The sequence below is a fragment of the Pagrus major genome, chromosome 18, assembly GCF_040436345.1.
Source record: "Pagrus major chromosome 18, Pma_NU_1.0".
In the NCBI taxonomy this organism is placed as follows: Eukaryota; Metazoa; Chordata; class Actinopteri; order Spariformes; family Sparidae; genus Pagrus; species Pagrus major.
In genome coordinates this window covers 18,642,303-18,664,649 of record NC_133232.1, presented here as the reverse complement: position 1 = coordinate 18,664,649, position 22,347 = coordinate 18,642,303, and the positions used below count along the sequence as shown (strand labels likewise).

At 41.6% G+C, this 22,347-nt stretch overlaps 1 protein-coding gene across 1 annotated transcript; it reads right to left on the bottom strand.

The window, feature by feature from the left end:
- Positions 1 to 16,931: 16,931 nt before the first annotated feature.
- On the bottom strand, positions 16,932 to 21,916 carry LOC141013319 (transmembrane protein 182-like). The gene is made up of 5 exons (XM_073486995.1): positions 21,743 to 21,916; positions 19,035 to 19,161; positions 18,636 to 18,734; positions 17,436 to 17,573; positions 16,932 to 17,152 (listed from the first exon to the last, which is right to left on the bottom strand). Exons 1-5 carry the CDS (start codon positions 21,914 to 21,916, stop codon positions 16,932 to 16,934), a joined length of 759 nt encoding a protein of 252 aa, XP_073343096.1.
- Positions 21,917 to 22,347: the final 431 nt, after the last annotated feature.

The following is a 22,347-nucleotide window of genomic DNA, read 5'->3' as shown; positions in this document are numbered from 1 at the left end:
TGGTTACGACAACACCAGCCATCAAATTTTTTCCTACGCTCATTGCATTATAAGTGCTTTTTGTACCTCGAGAAGTTTATGTTTTCGCCCATGTACGTTGGTTGCAGCGTTGCCAGTTGTATGATAATTATGGTATTTGTATGATAATTTTGCCCTCTGCATGATGTCAGATCACCAATGGCAAAAATGTAACTTATGGTAGAAGTTGGTTTTAGTCATTGCTGTCTCGTTTTAAGTCATTTCATGACATAATCAGGACAACAACACTGATTCTACGTCTCACGTCACCTCTTTTCAGTCAATCATCTCTGTAGGCTATGACGATGGATGTGATTCGTGAGCACGGAATTGAAACTTGAACTTTCTCACTCAGGTTTGTTGTGTCCAAGTCAAGTCGTTTTGAATGCACCAGTAAGCCTGAATATTTATTTCCAATGTAAAATGACACATTTACACCTATTTTGTTTTTGTGGTTGTAACAATAATTTCCCCCCCAAATAGGATCATTTTAAGCCTCTGCTGCATAGTTTAACGTTTCCCATCTGGCAACTCTGGATGGTTGGTTTGTCAGCAGGACAAATGTCCACTAAACCTAGATGCAGATGGAGGTTCTCCGCCCAGAATAGAACCTATTAACTTCACCCTTTAATCACAACTCTGATCAACACACAAGACTGCGCCTAAAATATTTTTTTAAGACTCGTGGTCACTGACGAAACACAGACACCACGTGATTGACACTATTGGTTCACAAACCTTGTTAGAAGCTGGAACACAGACATAAACAAGAGGATCATTTTGGACTGGACAAACATTGTATCATTATTAATTCACAATCATAACAATGTTTTTACTGAAAAGAGATACTTTTATTCTGCACCTTTCCACAAGCTCTGTAGATGTGTTACTGTTAAAAAAATCATTTGTCAACACAAAAATGTTATCAGTATGACCTTGAACAAATGAACAAATGACCTACTGGCTGTAGCCTCATATTAACTACCGACATCCCCAAACTTAAGGATGACTCAGCCCAGTTTGATATCGGAAAATCTTCTGGGGCCACCCAAACTGTTGACTAACACCTGACTAAGATGAAGTATTTCCCTAAAAATAAATGAATAATAATAACGTATTTAAATCACATTTTTATCAGTTCTGATAACTTTTAAAAGTAAATATTTTTTTAAATATATATAAAATACATTTTATTTTGAAAGTGTGGGAATAACAGACTTCCATCTCAGTTCTCTTGAGAGTTAATGCCTTACTTGGCTTATTTTCATTGCCAGGTTGACAGAAGATTAGTGTGTCGATGTGATATCTCGCCAGAATATCACCCACATTAACCCTGATACCTTCACACAGATTAACACACATATAAAGGGCAACATACAGTATAAACATCGGAATGAAGACAGTCTTGCTTATAAATGTACATCAGCTGTTATAGTACAAGAGAAGGCATTTGTTGCAGCTGTTGCAATACAATATAAATCACATGTAAACTGTTTTGTCTGGAATAAACTTATCCAGATTGGCAGAAAGAAAAGCCTTTAATAAGAGAATTCCTCAGAGAAGTGTGCGGGGCGGAAGTCACACGGGGCACCTCCGAGTGTACGGGGGTTAGCACAACAGCTCAGACCTCCTGCACTCTTTCATCTGGCTGTTTCAACATCCCTCCATCCCCTCCACCCTTTCCACTCCACTCTCTTAAACAAATCCTCTTCTTTCAGATAGGCCTAACACACACACACACACGCACACACACACACACACACACACACACACACACACACACTCACTCACAAATAGCCGCGGGGCAGAGCTGTGACCTATCCAGACTTTGACCTGTGTGGGTGAAACAGTCAAAGTCCTCGTGGACCCAGATGTCCTCTTGGCTTTTAAAACTGCACAGTCTCTCCTTTAACTTTTCTTTTCTCCTCTCCTCTTCCTCACTCGCTCTCCTTTCCCTGCAGCCCCTCTGGAGACTCAGTGATAACCAGGGTAGACGGGAGGAGGAAGGGAGCGGAGGAAAGAGGGGTGGAGGGGGAGGAGAGGGGAGGGTGAGAGGGAGTTGTGATGTCCCGACTCAGGGATATTTAATCCTCTCTGTGAGGGGCGAGCGTCTCTCTCCCTCTGTTTGGCTTTGGGAGATCAAAGAGGCAGTTCAGATCCTGGCGAGATCGCTCGCTCTCTCCTCCTGAGTGGACCAGAGACTCTCTCTCTCACACACACACACACACACACACACACACACACACACACAAACACACACACGCTTAAGTACTTGGGCTGACTGGCGAGGACATTGGTGGTGGTGGTGGTAATGAGGCAGTGATTGATGGGACTTCATGCTTCTTTACTGCACTGTCTTAAAACCACCAGTATATGAGCGCACTCCAAATAAAATTCAATCTGTGTGCATAGGAAAAAAGGCTGGTTAGAAGAAGACCCACATTTGGCTTCTATTGGCAATATTGTGATTTCTTTTGTGGCTGAATTTGAGCTTCACCTCTGTAAAGTTACTCTAGTTTCAAAGTTAAAGCAACAGTTTGTAACTTTTTCACCTTCAAATAACAGCTTCAAAATCCTCTGATGGTACACTGACTTGTAATAGGGAGAACGGCGCCTCTTTAAATCCGACTCCATGCTCGACTGCCTGTTCTTGCGTTATGTAACTTGATGAACTTGGGTTGAGTGGGTACAATCGCCTACAAGAGATGCGTCACACTTTACGTCAATACCTACACTCCACCACGTAGGGGTCTTCAGCTAGTTCGATATTCTCAGTCCGGACATCATGGCAGGATCGAAGAGGAGGTTGACGGAGGAAGCTAAGAAGAGAAAAAAAGAGTGACTGACATGATCTTTCTGCTAACCGGAAAACATCATCATCCCTGTTATTCATGAAAGATTGCGATGTAGCCTGTGATCTTATCAGTGTCGTCCCTGTCTCATGGAGTTTTGTAGTTTTTCCCGATGCCAAAAGTCATCTAACCTCAGGTCTCTCTCAGGCTACCACGCAAATAAATAAAATCATGTCACGCAAAAAACCTTTGTCAGTCTCTGTCAATTTCACGCCTCAGACCCTGACATGAGGATCATTATTTGTATTGAAGACAGTAGTGTGACAGTGAATTGCATAATGTTGCTTTAATTTCTTGCTTTAGACTCTTTGTGCTGTTGTATGTCTCCACTGTGACTCAGAGCTGCTTCTTTTGGCACGTTCACAATAAAACAAACACACCTGGAGTATATAACAGTATACTGTTGGTGTTATGCAATAACTATAACACCAATGTGAATAAATAAGAAAAAAAAAGATTCCTAATTCTGCTTTGGCTCTCCACCCACACCAAGATGATAATTCATCCACCAGAGACTCAGAGTTTTAAAAGTGCTCTCCAAAACCAAAGCAAATTCTGGTCTCCTGTCGTGATGTCTATGGGGAAAGTTGAGTTTTTTTTGAGAACCCTGATGTCCGCTATTGAGAAAACTGACAATGTGGTCCACTCCATTTGTACAAAATACTATAAAATGAGGACGACCCTTTCGCCTAATTGTCGAAAACGTGTAGCATGTAATCACATCACAAATTAAAATCAGCAATTTTGATTTTGGCTGGTGACCTCTGTTGCATACTCTGTTTTTGATCCTTGCTCTTTTCCCAATGTTTCTTGCTCTGTGTATTTTCAACTGAAACACACACACACACACACACACACACACACACACGGAAACATCCAAAAACTACTACTGGATAGATTGCAATGAATTTTCTGCAGTGGTCAGTGGTTTCCAGACAATGACGGCAACTGACTTTGGTGATCCCCATAATCTCTTGGGTTATGTTAGTGGTTTGAGGAAAACTTCTGGACAACAATTGGATGTATGTTCTCCTCATGCAATGAGGCAATTGTTTTGGGGATTCCTTCCATTATCTGGTATATTTTTCAATGTCCAGTAGTTTGGTTTATGATCAAATAGTTACAAAACCATTGACATTCTCAGCCTCAACTCTACTCTGTATTTAGTTACAATTTGCAACTGTTAGCGTGCTAATATGCTAAACTATAATGGTGAACATGATAAACATTATACCTGCTAAAAATTAGCATGTATGTCTTGTCAATGTTAGCATGTTGATGTAAGCATGTAGCCTAAAAAAAAGCTGTTAGCATTGCTGTAGACTCTTAGTTGAAACATGAAGGAAGGGCCAAGACAGAATTTCTTCAGTTAATGTTGTTTGTAAATGTTCCTCTGTGTGAAATTGTGGATTTTATGGTGTAATATGTAAGAACTTTGGTTTAATACATAAAAAAGCTAAAATTATCAACAGCATGTGATAACGTTATGTCAAAGAACATCTATTGTGCTGCAGTGATATCTATTGAAGTTAGCATGCTAACCAGCTAGACGCAGCCCGTTCTGTCTCATAAAAACCACTCCAAACTCAGGGTCTGGACTGCTAGCTGCACGGCTAACTGAGCTTGCTAGCTAATGGCAGCTACAGCTAGCAGTTAGCAGCAGTTACCGGTTACTCTGGTGATATGTTTGTTTTGAGTGACCTTGCTTTGACAGTTGGCCAATCCTTACATATTGCACCTTTAATCTTAATCTCAGAAAGACTCCCATGACGAGACAACAAAGAGGTCCAAGGTTAGCTCGCTACAATGCTATCACCAGCAAGAAAACTGATATTGAAATTATAGTAAAACCTTGGAATACATGAAAAGACAAGGATTTTTATGTCCACAGCTATAGTATGGCAGATTAGGGAAAGATGCTTTAGTGATCCAATATGGATGTAATTCCTAGAGAGTCCAGGCTAATCAGTTTTCTGTATATGGTGTATAGGTAATGGTCTATAATTTCAGATGTTATCCCTGTAAATTCCCACAGACTTGGCTCCGAATTAAATATGTTTGTGAATATACTCATCAGAGGCTGAGCGCTTTATTGTTGGATGCAATAATGTTTTTCTCATTTAATGCCTAAAATGAGTTTCACACCCATTGCACCCTTGCCAAGTGTTTATAGTATTACTTAAAAGATATTCTCTGAGTCATAGAGTGAGAACATTTCAGCGCCTTCTGTTTCATCACCCCGGAGGAGTTTGTTAACAGTGGGGGCTAAAAACCGTATAGCTGGCGATAACAAAAGTGATGATTCCAATGTTTCCTTTCTATTTGTATTTTAATTTTATACCAATCCCCTGAAACACACACACACACACACACAGACTCGTGCACTTACACACACGCACAAATGTAAACCCACGGCTCCCCTGCCACTCGGCTTCTGAGGTTTGCAGGTCTCTGATAGGAAGCCTCTGAAATGGAAAAGAGATAAGAGTAAATAAACAAACAAATACAATAAAACCGAATTTGTGCTGGTTCAGTGCACACAGAGGGAGAGGGGGTGGGAGAGGGAGATGGAGGGAGCGCACTCTGCAAGGCCAGACGACGAACCCCACAAAGATGCATTCTCAATAAAGCAAAGCAAGGTAAATACCTAAGTGAATTCATGCAAGTTCCATTTACTCAGTGAAATCTGTTGAGACTGTGCGCTGATAGAGAGAGACACCATTTGGATCTCTAACAATGGAGCTATCACTTACTGCCTCTGTGTTCCCTCGATATGATCTCTGTCCATTTTACACAACTGAATCGCTCCCCCCCAAAAAAGAGAAGCATTTTATTTCCATCACAATAATGTCATGTGGTGTTGTCAGCTAATTCTCAACGGCGCGCCCAGCTTTCTTCCAGCCCTCGTCGATACCTTAGTGGAGCAACCGCCGTGCTAAACCAAATGTTCTGCACAGCCGATCTGCCTTTAAAGCAGTGCCACGGGCTTTGATGTGCGCCCACACCAACACGCCACTCCAACAGCCTTTCTTCTCAGATGTTGCTTAATTACACTATCATAGTCCGTTAATTACCTTATCAGTGCTGCATAATCCCATGGTCAGTGTCTGAACGGCATGTATCAAAGCAAAGCGAGTCTCTTTCATGTGCTGTTTTTGGTCCTGATTAGTGGATTCGGCAGCCCCAAACAGAAATGTAAAGATGACAAGTTGCGTCATTAGACAGGGTTTTGTGTTGGAGCTGTTTCTAGATAAATAAGAGGTTCCCACCCAGCACTTCAGCCCAGCATCTCTGGCTGTAGCACAGGTTGCGAGATAATGTACAGTCGGTCAGTACAGGCTTTGGTTTGGTTTTGTGTAAAGACATAAATGGTTGTTTTACATTTCTTTATGTGTATGATTTAAACCAGAGCTGTTGTCCTGCCTGTGAAAAAAAACTTGTTTGCTTGTTTCTTTTAGGTGAAACTACTCTTTGAATATGTAGGATCATAATTATTAATTGTTTTTCATGAAAGGAAGTCAGTCAGTCAAGGAAACTTGAGATTCTAGCAGGCCTACCATGTTGCATTTTAACAATTCAGTACGATAGGTGGTTGGTTTTGGCCCGGAGCCCCCCATTACGCTTCAGTTTCGACCCTCCAAGGAATAAAATTTGGGCATCCCTGGTTTAAACAAAGATACAATGTGCTAATTACTGAGCTTTAGAGCTGTTTGGAGACATTTTACCTCCACCAAGGAGGTTATGTTTTCAGCCTTGTTTGGTTGGTTGGTTAACTGCAAAATCTGACAAAGTGATACATACTTAAATTAATCACATAAACTGATGCCTCAAGTTTAATAAATAAAGTAGACTGTTACAGCAAAGTTGTAAGAGCTGAAAAGATTTAGCAACTTGAATTTATTAGTCGACTTTACTCAGTCATCGGTTTGCTTGATTTTCTTTCCAAGAAATTGAGAAAACGTTTCTGTATCTGTCCTTTTTATCCAGAGAGGTGGCAGAAGTTAAATGTGTCCAGCCTGGGGTGAGACCCATTCTCCATCCAGGTTTTGTGGGAAAGCAACATTGTAATTTATTCAAAGTTGACTTCAATTTTTGGGAATAATTCATGGATCTTAAAGAAAGAAATGAGGCGTATTTAGGTGGCTGTATCGACAGTATCAGTGAGTACAATTGAAAATGAGGATTTTAGATCTGGTGTCTTACATTTTGGTTAAGCAGTGAAGGGTGGTTTAAAATGTAGAGTGATACAGGGCCAATTAGTTTCATAGTGTGTTGGGCTTAATTTAATTAAAGGGGACTTGGGCCTTGGCGGAGGTATGCACTCTACTGAGTGCCATTCAGGTTTCTTTTTTAATTTAAAAAACAGACAGGGTTTTAGCCTAACCTGGCTAACTGTTCTTTACTCCAGTTCTGTACATGTTGCACAGACATGAGATTCATCGAAGGAAACACCCTTCCCAAAATATATACTTGAAAAGTCACTGACATGCTACCAGTTTCCCTGTTCGATAGTTAAGTAGCAAAACTAAACAGTGTGTCCGTGATATTTGGACGCAAACAGGGCCAAGTCAAAGAGCAGAGCAGTCATTGTGGGCATGCTCATCTATTCATTTGTTATGTGAGAAAATCTAAATCCATGATAATGCTCACAACATTATAATCTTCTGTGTTGAGTTGTTTGTTTGAAATCATGATGTGACTGCAAACACTCCTGGCGTCTGTATGTTTACCTCGAGTGCGTCCGACGTGTTGCATATGTGTCGGTTTTCTCTCCACGCGGCTCTGTTTTGATGTGGAGACGATAATTAAGAAATAATTGGAGGGGCCAGAGAAATGTTTCTCAAGCGTGGAAGATGCATGCCTAAATGTTAATTCCACTCGGAATATGTTAACGTATGCACAGATGTTAATGTAGTCTCCACGTTGGGGGCCCTTGTGTTGTGCACCTCAGTGCTTTCCCTGCGCGCATGTCTTCTTCCCCTCAGCTCTGCCAGCAGCCTATACTGGATCTGTCAACTTGGGGAAAATTTCCATTTTGCAGCTAACTCTGCAGTCTTTTGATGGATACGTCTTGCCGACTTTTATCTCTCAACGCGTCTGCAAACTAATTAATATTTTTTTTCTCGCACTCTCCCCCTCTCTTTCTCTCTCTCTCTCCCCCCTTCAGGCAAATATTTGTTTCCTCAGAAGTGAGCGTGGGCAAACCTTCCTCACAGCTCCATATGCTGCCAGCTGCCAATCAAGTGGGCTGGAGCCCTGAAACTAATCGCAACCCCCTCCTCTCTCCTCTGTCTCCTCTTCCTCTCCTTCAGCAGAAATGAAAGAAGTTTGGGGGGATGTGGGGGGGAGGTGTTTAAGGAAAATAAAGACATACAGTAGAGAAGAAGAAGAAAGGAGATGGTTGAGACACAAGCCCAAAGCAATGTCTCCTCTGTTCTGTGTCCACACAGAGCTCTCCCTGCCTCTATGCTAAGCTCTTTTTCTTTTTACTTAACTGTATTTATTTATTTTTTGCTCAGATTGATCGTACCGCTCTGTATCGTACAGTACAGATGCATCTTCTGTATCAGTGCTGGATGTAGTTTGTTTGCCAGACAGCTTCAAGAGTGAACATGACGTGTACACGATGATGTGTGTGTGTGTGTCCGACACAGGTTTTGGTGTGTGTGCCAGGGCCAGAACAGAAACACACAAACGGGTGAAAAAAAAATAGCTTTACAGCCCACTACAGATCAGCAGCAGGTGAATTAAGAAGGCAGCAGCAACTGAATGTGATTAATGTTGTGTTATATAAATCACACTGCTGTATTTACTGCGGCTCTTCATCTGCCACCTCTGACACAGCATCTGACCTCTGAACCCCAACGCACACACACACACACACACACACACACACACACACACACACACACACACACACACACACACATGCCCTTGGGTCATTTTGGGGGGGATTTAGTTAGCATGCATTTACCCGTACTTTATATTTTTATTTTTATTTTACAAGGTGATACATGGCTGGTTTTACAAGCTGTCATTCTAACACATTAAATGTGGGCTTGGTTAACAGAGCACTAGGGTGGAGGTTGGGGGACGTATTGGGGGATAACATGCTGCAAATATTCAGACTGGAACCGTGGACCTTTGACTGTCTTTAAAGATGGACAGCACATCTCCATTTCCTCCCACTGTACAGAGATGAATGGGATGAGAGTATCAAATAACTAATTAAAACCTCCACACCAACAGCCCCCTTTTAATTCAGTAAAGCGTATTCCAATATAAAATAAAACATATTTTAATCTGCTAGATTTTTTATTTCAGGATCCACATCAAATTGTACTCACTCACAGACACCAGCAAGCTAAATACCCCTGATTATTTTTCATCAAGATCCATGCATTATTCCCAGAGAAATTTAAGAAAAAAATCTCAAAAACTCTTGGGTCTGTCCATTTTTGGAGCCACACCAGAAGTTAATGGGGTCTATTCTGGGTCGAGACCCGTCCTCCAACCAAGTTTCGTGGAAATCCGTTCTGTAGTTTTTGTGTAATCCTGCTGACAAACCAACCAAACAACCAACTAACAAATTTACAGGGACGAAAACATAACGGAGGAAATGACACTTGAACGTACATCAGTGTAATAAGAACTACCTAAAATGACAGAAAGAATTTTTGTGAGAAAATCATTTGACATTTACTTTGGGGTTTTTGGTTTGGCTCATCTCCCGTCTAACATAGAGGGGGAGGGGTTTATGGACTTTTCTGTGGCCAGCCACCAGAGGGCGATCAAGGTGTTTTGGTTAGCAGTCCATCTTTACGTACTGTCAGTGTTGTGGACTGAAGCCTCAGGGCCCACCAAGCATAACACTTCATCAGAAGCATACAGCTTGTAAGTTAGATCGAATGGCTGTTTTGAAAAATTGGGAATCTTAAAGGGTTAATTTTTCTTCAAACAAACTAGGTTGTACAGCGCATCATCCTACGTATCCGTGTGTTCTGTACGGCCGCACTGGCACGCAGGGTGGAAAGCCATTATAGCTCCAATCTACCTCTGTGATCTCTGGCCAAGAACTGTTTTGTTGTTGTTGTTGTTGTCTCGACATAATGAATTTTACAAATGAGGATAATGGCGCACCACTGTCTGTCCACAACAATCCACTTCAGTCCCTAAAAGTGGTATAATATAGACACAGCATTTGCATTATGCTGACATATACACCACAGTCATTTTTAAGATAGAAGCAAAACTATATGCTGTTTTCTATTATTCTGTTTCTAAACAAGTATTCAAAGAGAAGCTCTTCCTCTTCCAATAAATTCAAATACACAGCAACACCCTGCCAGTCCTTCAGCCCGAGAAATTGTCTGCCGATCGTTTTGTTTACTTTACATCCAGCATTCATTCTAAAGACTATACAAAACAGTACAGTCCACTTTGAATGTGTAACTTCTTTACTGTTAATTAGCGGCAAAATGTACATCTTGTAAACGTGCTGCAACACTTGAAAACACATTATTATTCCGGTAGTTTGAAGCGTGAGGAATGTTTGCACACTGTGTCAGAAGACATACTGCAATGTTCTTTACTAATAAATTGACTATTGTATTATGATTTGCAATGCTGAAGAGCTGAAGAGCCTGCCTATTGTATAGAAAGCAGCCATTCACATACAGTCTGACACACACACACACACATCTCTACTGTTTCCCTCCTGCTATCATCATCAGATGTGTGTGTAAGTGATCCTGTCTTTGTGAGGTTAATTGAAGGCAGGAGCTCTGACTGTCTGAGACATAATCTGTCTGCATGAACATGTGTGTGCGTGTGTGTGTGTGTGTGTGTGTGCTTTAAGGGATGGATGTCTTTAATAAGACCAAACTAGTTGTTTATACAAAAATAGAAAAAGAAAACACACACAGAAACTCTTCTTTATCTCTCCACCTGCTCCCTCTCCACCTACCCCGCAATACAGATTAGCAGTGTGTGTCTGCGTGTGTGTCTGCGTGTGTTCGGGGGGTGGTGGGGCCGTTTCTGGGGATTTGGGGTGTACAAAAGAAACCAAAAAAAAAGCAAGAGTGATGCCATAAGGCTCGCTGTTCTCCCATATCAGCTCATATTATCTGTAATTTTTTGACAGGAGAAAAACCTTTATCTGGGAGGAACTGTGTCCGTCTGGTCCTGCGCGTGAGCACACACGCACACAAAAAGAGCCGTGCTCGGGGCCTCACACACACAGAGCAGGTAATCGGCTCACTAGTAGAGTTGGGGGGTTAGAGAAAGGAAGGAAAGAGCTCTCACCAAGTGTATCCCCCTCTTTGACTGGATTAGAGCCCACCAGTATTCAGTCCAGGTGCGCCGGAGGACGGAGGGGTGAGGGGTCCACGTAAGGGTTAATTTTCCCTACCTAGTGTGAGACCACTTCCTGCTGTTTGCTGTCTGACACATCACCTATGTGGGACCTTTAGCAAATAGTGGAAAATTAGCAGTGAATAATGCCGCTGTGTGCCTGAAACTATACATTCTACATCCACACACACATACATACAACACACACTCATTACCGCTAATCAACAAGACGCATGCTCTTTGGGTTCCTCGGGTCTGTTGGGGTTAATTTGCAAACCATTTATTACTTTATTATCATGTCATGTCTTTATTCACGTGATGCTCACTATGCCATATGCATAATATTATAACGCCATAATTGCTGACACTTCAAGTGCACGATTATTTCTTCCTTAAATGAAGTGATAGTGTGTTTCCATTGTTGTGGATGACAGGGGAGGAGACATAAGAGTTAATTAACTATGATTAGGAAGAGCTACAGCCACTGAACAAGCCGGGGTTTTAGCTCAATACTCGCCTCAGTAATTGCTTCCTTTACTTTCCTTCACTTTCCTTTTCTTTCCACTCGCTGCCCCCTCATGTTTTTCCCTTCTGTCCATCCCTGCAAGAGAGGTTTTCCTTCTCAACAGGAGAGCTGGAGAGCCCTCTACTGGCTGAATGCGTGTAATCCAGTCAGAGGCATGAAGTCAGTGGAGATATGGACCAACTACATAACAGCTTATTAGTAGTTTTTGGGACAGATGAATGTTTGAAGATGGAGCCAGAGCAAGCAATTTCTCATCAATCCACCTTCCAGATTTTAAGGGATTGTGAGTTTTACTAAAAAGATATCCAGATAACTTAGTGAAGCATGCCTCCTGAAACAGGCCAGGTCCTGGCAACCCCATCGCCAGAATAAATGCTGGCTTTGTACGTCAGTCCAAACCACAGATATGTTGAAAATTTACATTTGATATGTTGAAAACTTGTGTTTCTTTATGTTGCAACTCAACATGTCTTCAATCTTATGTTGTGACAACGCTGTGCTTATGGTGTGGTTATGTTTAGGCACATAAACAACTTGGTTAGGAGAAGATCATGTTTGGTTGACCTGGTTTTGTCACCACAAACAAATCTGGATATTATCCCAACTTCTCCTTAAAACTACTATTTTCGGCTGAAATTGTCCTGAAAACCAATCACAAATATTTGGTTTGGTTGCCACTTACATGGCTGGAAAAAAATGTGCCGACGTCCCCTCAAAAATATCTAGCAGTTTTGTGCTTACATGCTGAAATGCCATCTCAAACAGAGGTCTCTTGTTAAAAATATCCAGTGGTTACGTGCTTTCAAATGTAGAAACACCATCTTGTACTGCCGTGTCTCACTTGGCAGCTGTTTTAGCTTTTTACCACCACCATAAGTCAGCTCAAATACATGTAAAGTAATTGGACATGTTTTGTGGAAATGCTGATATGATACAAATTTAATGTATTTGTGGCTCGGAGAACTGTACACTGGGCTGGTCCTGGAGTGAGACCCTCTTTTAAGACTGGTATCCATTAATAGACATTTTCCTCTACAAAGGATGTAATTAACAGTAATGAGAGCTAAGAAATGCTAACGTTAGCTAATGGGTTACTCAAAAGGTTGTTTTACCTGGAAATATGGCCCGATGTCCCTACAGATTTTCACCATTCATTGTCTTTTTAGTTGCTGATCAATTGGGAAGCAGTGAAATGATAATGATTTGTCAGATATCCTGCATTTGCATCACTTGGTGGAACACAGCAGTGAGAGATTTGTGCTTCCCACAAGTGAGAAGTTGACAGTGTGATGTCGCCATGTGAATATGGTCTGTGGCCACATTGAGAACAACGCAGTTAAAAACAGACGCTCTGACCATCTTTGTCATTAAAGTGAGAATAAAACACAAGTCAAAAAACATCAAAAATGTCAAGAAATCCTTAATGACATCATTCACAGCTCTTTTACATGATACATATTGTGCTTGGAGGGTCGTTAAGTTGCTCCGTAATAGTTGACTTCTCACCCCACAAGAGGTGATGGTTATGAAAGAATAACCAGAAGAAAGATTTGTCGACCGCTTGCCAGATTTCTGTTAAATCAGATTTGAACAGTCAAACCCCCCTGACCTTTCCACCTGCAAGACATTATTTCCACTTGTAAATATTTAAAAAATCTAAATGTAAATGCCACATTTTAAGGATATTTGTTAAGCACATTCATGTTCCTCTGAGGATGAACCCTTATGACCTTTTTTTTTCCACTGAGAACGGCTTGTTTATTCAGTTATGGAGAAAATAAATAATTTTGAGTTTGTATTATTACCTCATTAACATTGAAAGTATTAAAATTCTGAGTTTTAATTTCTACATACCCTTAAGGTGAATAAGAGTTAATAATTTGACATTTTCAATAGCAACCATTTAATTTTGAAGCAACCAAATTATGACAAATCGGATTCGCAGCAAGTTTTTCTAAAAAACGAAAAACTAATTATTATTATTAGCTCAGCAAATCCTTTTTTAAGTTTATTTTAAAAAAGAATTAAACTTGACTTAGAACTTGAAATTTTAATGTTGACAAATGTATGAGTTTTCTCAACATTTTTACAGTACAAACAATTAAAGGTGCTTTCTGTAAGAATAAGAATGATTTTTGAGTCTCATTCCCAAATCGTCAAATACTGACAATCTGGGTTTCGCAACTCGTCAAAAAGTGGGATGGCAGCTGACCCGTCCTACAATCCCAAAGCTTCAGTTTTGGACGAGTTGGGAGTGAGACTCAAAAATCAACTTTTCTTACAAATAGCACCTTCAAAGTGTTATTTATCACAAAATGAGATTAAAAACTTACAAAGTTTCTTTGCATTGCAAGGCAGCAATTATCAGCTGTTTCAGACGGATGACACAAGATATATAATACATCTGTCACGTTTAAATTATAATAATAGATTTAAACTAAATCACATGTTATATTACCAACTTACCAACTCATGTAAAAAGACCACAACCTCTCACATCACAGGCACTACAGTAAACTCAGTTGACCTCTTGCATTTGATGGCTATGGTGCTCTGTTACAGCATTACACTGACTATTGTATGTAAGTCATAGGATCAGCTGTGTATAGGCGGTAAAAATTACAGGTTATTTCAATAATTAACACTGGTGTGTCCTGGACGGTTTAATCACAGCATTTGTGTGTAGGTGTGTGTACTTAAGTGTGTATTTTTGTGTTTGATCAGTGAGTTCTTTGAAGCGAACATGCCCCCCTCCCCACGCACACCACCACTCCTGCTCTGTGAGGAGCAGATGAAAGCTGATATGTGTGATTCAGAGTCCACCCGCTTGTTTCCACACGCTGCCCATTCAGACCAGTGAAAGAGGAGGATGATCTAATATTGTGGCAGTTATGATACAATCACAAGTCTGTGCTTCCCGTTTGGATAAGCCTGTGGAAAAAAGAATGAATGGGTGTGAGATGGATGTGTGTCAGTAGATTATCTATTAGAGGCGAGGGTTTCTGAATTGAAAGTTTCTGTAAACATGTCGACAGAGACACAACAGTATGAGGCAGGGAAGAGAAAGTATCAGGATTTCATTGAGGGAGTGAAATGGGATTGGGGTGAAGGAGGCAGGTGGCCGGCCTGCTGTACACCAACCCAACCCACAAACAGCTGTTCATTTCTCAAAGCCCCCTTGTGCCCCCCTACAAGCATCAATTCTGCCTCTATCCCCCCTGTATTCACTCCTCTGCTGCTCCACCCCCGACCCCCACCCTCTACCCAAGCCTACCGTTTCTGTCTACAGTCCATCCAGCCGTCCCTCCCTCCCTCCTCACTCCGCTCCAGCTAGCCTACTTTGATCGTGTGCCAAAAGCAGGACAGGCGACACAGCTGTATGGTTCACTCATACATTTCTCACCTTCCGCTCTCTGGACTCATTTGCAGCAGTAGAGTGCATACCTCCGCCAAGGTCCAACATTCCCTTAATCAAGCTTAATCCAATATCAAACTCGATAACTACTTGACCATAATTTAAGATCAAAGATCGGTAACAGCAAACCACCAGGACAACAAAACACTGCAGAGGGAATCATAATTGTGTTGTGGAAGAATAGTTGGTTGATGAAAAGAGAAACGATATAAAAGTTGAGCTGAAATAAAAAATGCCCTTCTAACCATTTAAGATCACATCCATGGTCACGTTTTGCACCTAACAAAAGAAAAACTACATAAAATAAATTTCTTTGTATATTTTTTCATATCAAAATCCAGTCAGGTCTTTGTCCTGTAAAATAAAATGTCACGCGTGCTAACGTAAGCTTGAAGCAACTAATTTCAACCAATAATATCATGCCATCCACCCATCAATCAAAGGTCAATTTTAAGCGGTGAGTGAGTGACACAGAGCTAAGATTTCAGTCATGTCAGATAGACATCGCAGTGTTTTACTTTTTACTGTACAAAAACACAAAATGTTAACTTTATTCAATGATTTAGGCAAAATTAGATCATATGTCATGGAGACAATGTTTTCTGGTTTTCCCTCTAATGAACTGTTCCCAGTTCCCATTTGGATCCCATTCTGAAGTGTCACCATTCAAACCGGGGAACAATCACAGGAGCACAGGAGACGCGTGAACAGAAACAGAAACAGAAGAACCAACAAAAAGTGAGGGAACAACTTGCTTCAATATAAACTAAACTGACGAGGGGATGAGGTGCAGGTGGAGAGACACTGAGAACAGGGCAGTGCTAATGAGGCTGATGTGAGACAGGTGTGGAGGGAAGATCAGGCTGAGGAGGAGCACAGGAACACAGGAGGGAACCAGAACACTGGGAACACAGTTGAGCAGGAAGTAGAAAGTGACAACAAGACACAAGAGGATATAACTACAAAATAAAACAGGAAATAACTAACCAAAAAAAACCAAAACCACGACAGTCCTGATGAACAGATGGCTTCACTTGTTGCTAAAGTAACTGCTAACAGTGGCTATTTGTACTGGGCTCCAAGTGAACATGTGCTGTGTCGGGACTGAACACAAACTCCAAGACCAACTGTGACCACTTTGACAACAGGGAATCCATTTCCAAGGTGGTTTAGGGAGTTCAGCTGCTGTAAGACAGCTACCACTTGCTTGTTTAGTTATGCAGCTATTGCAGCATTAGTAGTCCTATTAGCTTACTAACTTTAGGCCCTGGGTTGCCAGGAGCCAAACTTTGTGCTGCATTCCTGTCATCAAATTGGCAGCCCTTGTTTGCCCATGTTTGGCCAGCCCTCTCATCACTGACTTGGCCATGTTCACTAGGAGCTCAATTCAGTAGTTTTTGTGTAATCCTGCTGACAAACCAACCGATCAGAAGAATGACAGATGCAAATGAGTGGAGGAAATAAATAGACTCACACAATTTATTAAAAAAACAGTCTTGGCACATCATATATGGCTCCTTTATCCCAAAATCACATCCATATCACACCACATTAATCCCATTCTGATAGTACATAATGATTTTATAGAAATAATCAAAGCAAATTCGTAAAAACTGATACATTGAATCATCGTCTCTCACTGCATGCTGCACTAATATTAATCGCGTCTTTGCAGCCTGTATTTACATCCCACCAGTGTGCTGCTCAGTCCCAGTTGCAGGACAAATAAAGGTCAGTCCTTTGTTCCACCACAGGCCAGATGGAAAGCTCACTTGCTGGCATGCAGCGCACGGCCCACCAGCATGAAGACCAACCCGGAGACGAGCTCCAGAGGCACGCCGGCAGCCGCCACCATGAACGACAGGCCGTAGAGCACTGAAACCTGCGCGTTCGGACACGCCTCCATTCTCTCCTGCAGGACGTAGCGCTTCACCTCCACTACCTCCATCCACAGCACGTAGAGCAGCAGCATGAACAGGAACAGGCAGGCTGGGGAGTGATTAAAAGAGTATCAGTGAGAGACAGATAGAGGCTGTCACTGTGAGTAACACTCGAGGAATGCAGCTCCTACTCATGCAGCAGTGTTTAACCTGCTGTTGTTATAGCGACGGTGCTGCAGATTGACATCTGCTGCTCTGTTTGTCATGTGACAGGTATGAGCAGCTGACAGCAACTTGTGTCAGTATTCACCTATTCCCCTGGCAGCACATTTCACTCTGTACATAAATACTATGGTTATGAACTCCACACATGTGCACAGACTATGTTTTACCAGCAGTGATGAGGAAAGCACCGCCCAGCTTGTAGAGTTTGTGGCTGATGAAGGGGACGCCACAGACCAGGAGGAAGACTCCACTTAAAGCTGTCACCAGGCCGAGGATTATCAGCACGGTCCAGAAACCCCGAAACACTGCAGGAAATACAACCGGGCCACCATCAGAGCAGTCGCCAATCTATGTTTACAGCATGGCAAGATAGTGATTTCACTTCAGCTGTAGCATTGAGGACACTGAGGTTGTGTTCTCTGTATTTCTTAACACAAGCACACTGACTGCAACTTGCCCAGATCCACAAGTGCCATCATTACAATGTAAAATAGCCATAAACTGCCAGAAAACAGAACAGTATACCATGAGGAGTTATGAAGTGGTGACTCTGGTAGGTCAAATGGTCAGGGGAGTCTGTATAGAGCGGCTGCTATTTTTAGTAAAAATATTGATACTTGTTTCCAGTGTATCGATAATCATATTAATAATATTGCAGGAGGAAGCAATCCTATATTTTGGCTTGTAATGTTTTGTCCCACCTGTACTTTGAATAGAGCCTGGCTAGCTGTTTCCCCCGAATAAAAGCCCCTCCTAGCTTCATACATACTACAGATGTGTGAGTGGTATGAATTCTGTCATTTAACTCTCAACAAGAACAGTGTTATAATAGTGTTACCCAAAATGTAAAACTATTCCTTGAAAAACTTAATTGCGAGTTGACCCATGACCTCAGTATTCATAAAATTCTAGCTATGACCCTGGTTTACATTTGTAATGTATTAGAAATATGAACAACATCTTTGCATCCATGTACCCAGTTTATTTATAAGCTCCTTCAAGCACACATACCCCTCCACCTTCCCACTGTTACTATATAATCTTTCTGTCTTGAGCCTATATTACTGATGTTCTCGCTGACCAAAAATTGATGTGTGTGAGGAAGTGACTGCAAAAAATACATGCTTGTGTTCCTGTGTACACACCTTGGCAAGGTGTGAAGCCAACATGAGCCTCCATAACAGCTTCAGTGCTCCTTGGCATTCACCGATCAGCCACAACGTTACAGTAAGAACACCGATAAGTGAAGTGAACATTGATCATCTCATTAAAATGTCCACTTGACACGTACCACCCACCCAAACACCACTGCAGACCAAGTCCACCCCCTCATGGCAACAACAACAACAACCACAACAGTGTGTTACCTGCTGTCGCATCATAACTTGGATGAGGAACCTGTCCAAGGGCGACAGGCAGAGGGAAGAGGTAACCATGGACGCAGACTTTGGATTCTGGCTGGTTTGCTACATGAAAAAGAAAAAGTAAAAATTTACTGCTCAAAAGAATCGACCTACTGTATGAAATAAAATACAGAGAAAATGAGAAATACAACACAAGAGCATAATGTAGAGAAAAGCCAAATCACCACATGAACTGAAATAAATGCCCACACATTCTCCCTGTCCTCCTACTGTATATTTTCTGTCAAATGTCCAAATTATAGACATTTTTCTTTCCTGCTCTTGTTAGCATGTCAAGCAGACCACACTGCCAAGCACGAGACGTGAAACCACACTGGACGAGCCCCAACAAAAACTACATACTGAAGAGAGTGGCCAGGACTGCGTGCGATGAGGGCTCCACCTGAAACACGCAGCGCCAGAAGAAGCCCTCGTGGTGCAGAGTGAGAGACGGAGGAGAGGCAGCAGTGACGACTTCCACCGACTGGATCTTAAACGAGACAAAGAGACAGACTGACATCAGCAGGCAGACAGAGACACGGACAGGAGTGAGGATGGCTGAACTTAGTTTCTGTCGGCTCTGTCAACACGTCTGTCGGCAGCTCTGCTCTGTGTGATTCTGCACTTCAGTGGTGCCACGGCATCAAACGTGGTTCTGATTTTGGCCTGCTCGTCTGTGAGGTTTTCGAGGGGAACTTATGAAACACGGATGAGTGATACTCTCCATTTGCTTGTCAGAAATATGATTGATGGCGCTGAATAACACACAGCAACTTTAATCATCCGCTTTTATTTAAAATGAAAGACTTTGTTGTGCTGTGATGTCAGGGAGGAGCTCACCGGGGGATTAGCTTTTAAAAATATATCCCTGACTGTGCGTTTTTTGTGATTTTTTTTTTTCAAAAATGGAGGAATAAACTTAAAGGGGCACTGCACTGAGTTTAAGCATGAAGATGAGGTGACTTGTGGAGGATTACAGTGTCTGTGTAAAGCCTCTGGAGGAGCTTTGTCAACGATGATATGATGATGTCATCAGGGTTATTTGACGCAGAGGACTTCTACTAAGTTTGACAGTAGTGAACCGAGCAGGGTACACTTATATGGCATGCCAACACTGCCATTTTCTAAAGTGCGAAATTGAAATTAGAAAAAAATATTTTCTATTTTACTGCATGAGTGGGAAGAGGAGAGACATGGGTTACTGACCAAACACTCTGTAACAGTGAGTACTGTTGGAACTGTTTAACACTTATTTTAAGAAGAAAATATCACTTGCAGCAGCTTTAAGTTTAGGAAAAGGTCATTGTTTAATGTTGATGAACACGTTGTGTCTCAAGTCACTGCAGACTCTTTCTGTATTTAAACAGATGACAAATCTTTTTTTAATTCCCAAAGAGCTGCCTAAACATAACAGTAACAAGTTTAATAATGTGGTAGCTGTTTAAAAGGTTGTTGTATTGCATGATTGGATATTTTAGAGGAAAACAAATTAATAAGGTCACTGAACATTTTACTGACATGTTCAAATACGGTTGGGGGGGCGGGGCTTGTAGGGAACTATTGACTTGTTTTTTAATTAATAGGGTGGGGGAAAAATGTATTATTGTTATCTGCTATGTTGTGTTTGTTATGAAGGACCATATCTATCTAATGCTGCTGATTTTCACTTTTCTTGTTGTGAATTGCAGTTTAGTATTCGGGGCCTTAAGCGTCCACTCAACATGAATTTATCTATTTATGTGTACAATTGTGCCTTTTTGCTTGTTATAGTGTGCAGTATTTTGCTTCTCTGGTTTCATTTAATTCTATGGGATGTTCACTTTCAGTTAGGAAGTTTGTTGTTTGTCTAGATTTCATGTGGGGATTGTGATTGGTTGCACGCTTGCATCCTCTCCCTATTTAAGATGGCTTCTCTTTTTAACAAACTGTTCGCCTGAGGGTCTACTACTAAGACATTGCAATTACATGTATTTTTGCAAGTTAGACAGCTTGCTTGCAACTGATATGTTTATTAGCCACATTTTTGCAACTTTAAATTTGCAGCATTTATTGTTGCAAATTTGGATATAAACATAAACAAGCAGGAGATGGTGTTGGATATGCATCTTAAACACTGGACCACTGGGACACACAGAGACTACAAATATTTAGCTATGCAAGTGACATGGCTGCAGGGATTTCAATGTCTGGGCTGGTCCGTTCAGTCCACCTCTTTAGACCAGGCTGAATTATCTCAACAACTACTCCATAGATTCCTATGACATTTTGTATAAACACCCATGGCTGTCAAGACTAATGTGGTCATTCCCGTTAGCCTTAACTGTAGCCTTACACATGAGTCTGTCCTGCTGCTTCATCAAAATCAGTGTGCTGCTAAATAAAATCTTGATCTGAGGATATTTTTGATATGTTTCATGGCCATGACTGTTCAATGTGCTTTATGAATATGTGCCATGTGTAACTGCACGTCTAATTTGTGTGTAAACTTCTTGAGCGGAGCTGCCTGAGGATGCTAAATGAATTTCAGTATGAACTGACAATAAATTTGTATCTTATCAACATATTAAACTAGGAAATTGAAAAAGGGTGAACATTGTGCCTTCTTAACATCAGCATGTTAGTGTTTTCATTTTGAGCATGTGAGCATTTCAATAAAAGTAAAGCCTCAGAGAGCCATTGGCATGACTGTAGTATCTTAGTCTCGTTCACATACAGTCTGCAATACAGATGGGTGCATGAAGTTTAAATGACATGGGTGCTTACCACACACAGAGTCTGACAAAATATATTCTCCTGGCTGCATTATGGCAAGTCTATATCTCATGTTTTGGGGACAGGGCCACACTGCTTCTTTGTTTTGGTCCCCCAACCTTCTAAAAGTCAGAGATGAAACTATGTGTGGATCTCACATGAGATTCTTCAGTGATAAAAATAATGTACTGTTATTCTTTGCATTTGTTTAGTTGGGGGTCACTGACCAGTTCTGACAGATAGTAGCAGGGTTTGCATTCACTGTTTGTATTTGTGTGAGTGAACATGGACAATCATGTGCACACATGTATCTGTCCTACCTCAGTCCCATTGGCATCTTTCTCCCCTGTCAGTACTGTTTGCGTCGGCCATGTATACGGTCCACAGTTGTCACTGGCCACCAGCCAGTAGTCTGTAGCAAAGGCTATGAAAAAACACAGAGTCCCCACTGCCCCGAATATTCCCCCGACCAAGGTTGCAGCTCCCACCTTCATAACTCTGACCTAAAACCTCCCTGACTATCAGTTAAATCCTCAGCTCCTCAGCGTTGAGTCCACTCTGCTATCCTGTGTCCAACCCCTGTCCAAAAAAAAAAACAGTCTGGTTCTCCCTGCCACTCCCTGACATGCTGGGGGAGCTGTGGGGAAAAGAAGCCTCAGTAACGGAGGAGGTCAGGCAGGGGGAGAGGGGTTATTTTAAGAAGCAGTAAGCCTGTCCTCGTCAAATTACCGGGGGTGTGCTCTGCATTTACAACAAGGAGAGGCTCGTTGTTTTGTGTGGGTGCTTATAAAGTGGACAGCGAGTATCAGCATTTATGACTGTGAGGTATGTCTAAGGTAGGTGTTACACTTGGAGTGCCACTTTGAAAATAAATTAGACTGGAGATGCAAATGACCCTCAAACCTCCACTGAAGGTGTTCAAGAG

Excerpts from the sequence above, each read along its gene's own strand:
- LOC141013319 (XM_073486995.1), bottom strand. The coding sequence starts at position 21,916 with ATGAAGGTGGGAGCTGCAACCTTGGTCGGGGGAATATTCGGGGCAGTG. Across the intron at positions 17,574-18,635 it reads AAGTTATGATGCGACAGCAG|TGTTTCGGGGTTTCTGGACC; the intron begins GTAACACACTGT and ends TATTTCCTGCAG. Across the intron at positions 17,153-17,435 it reads TGCTTTCCTCATCACTGCTG|CCTGCCTGTTCCTGTTCATG; the intron begins GTAAAACATAGT and ends ATCACTCCCCAG.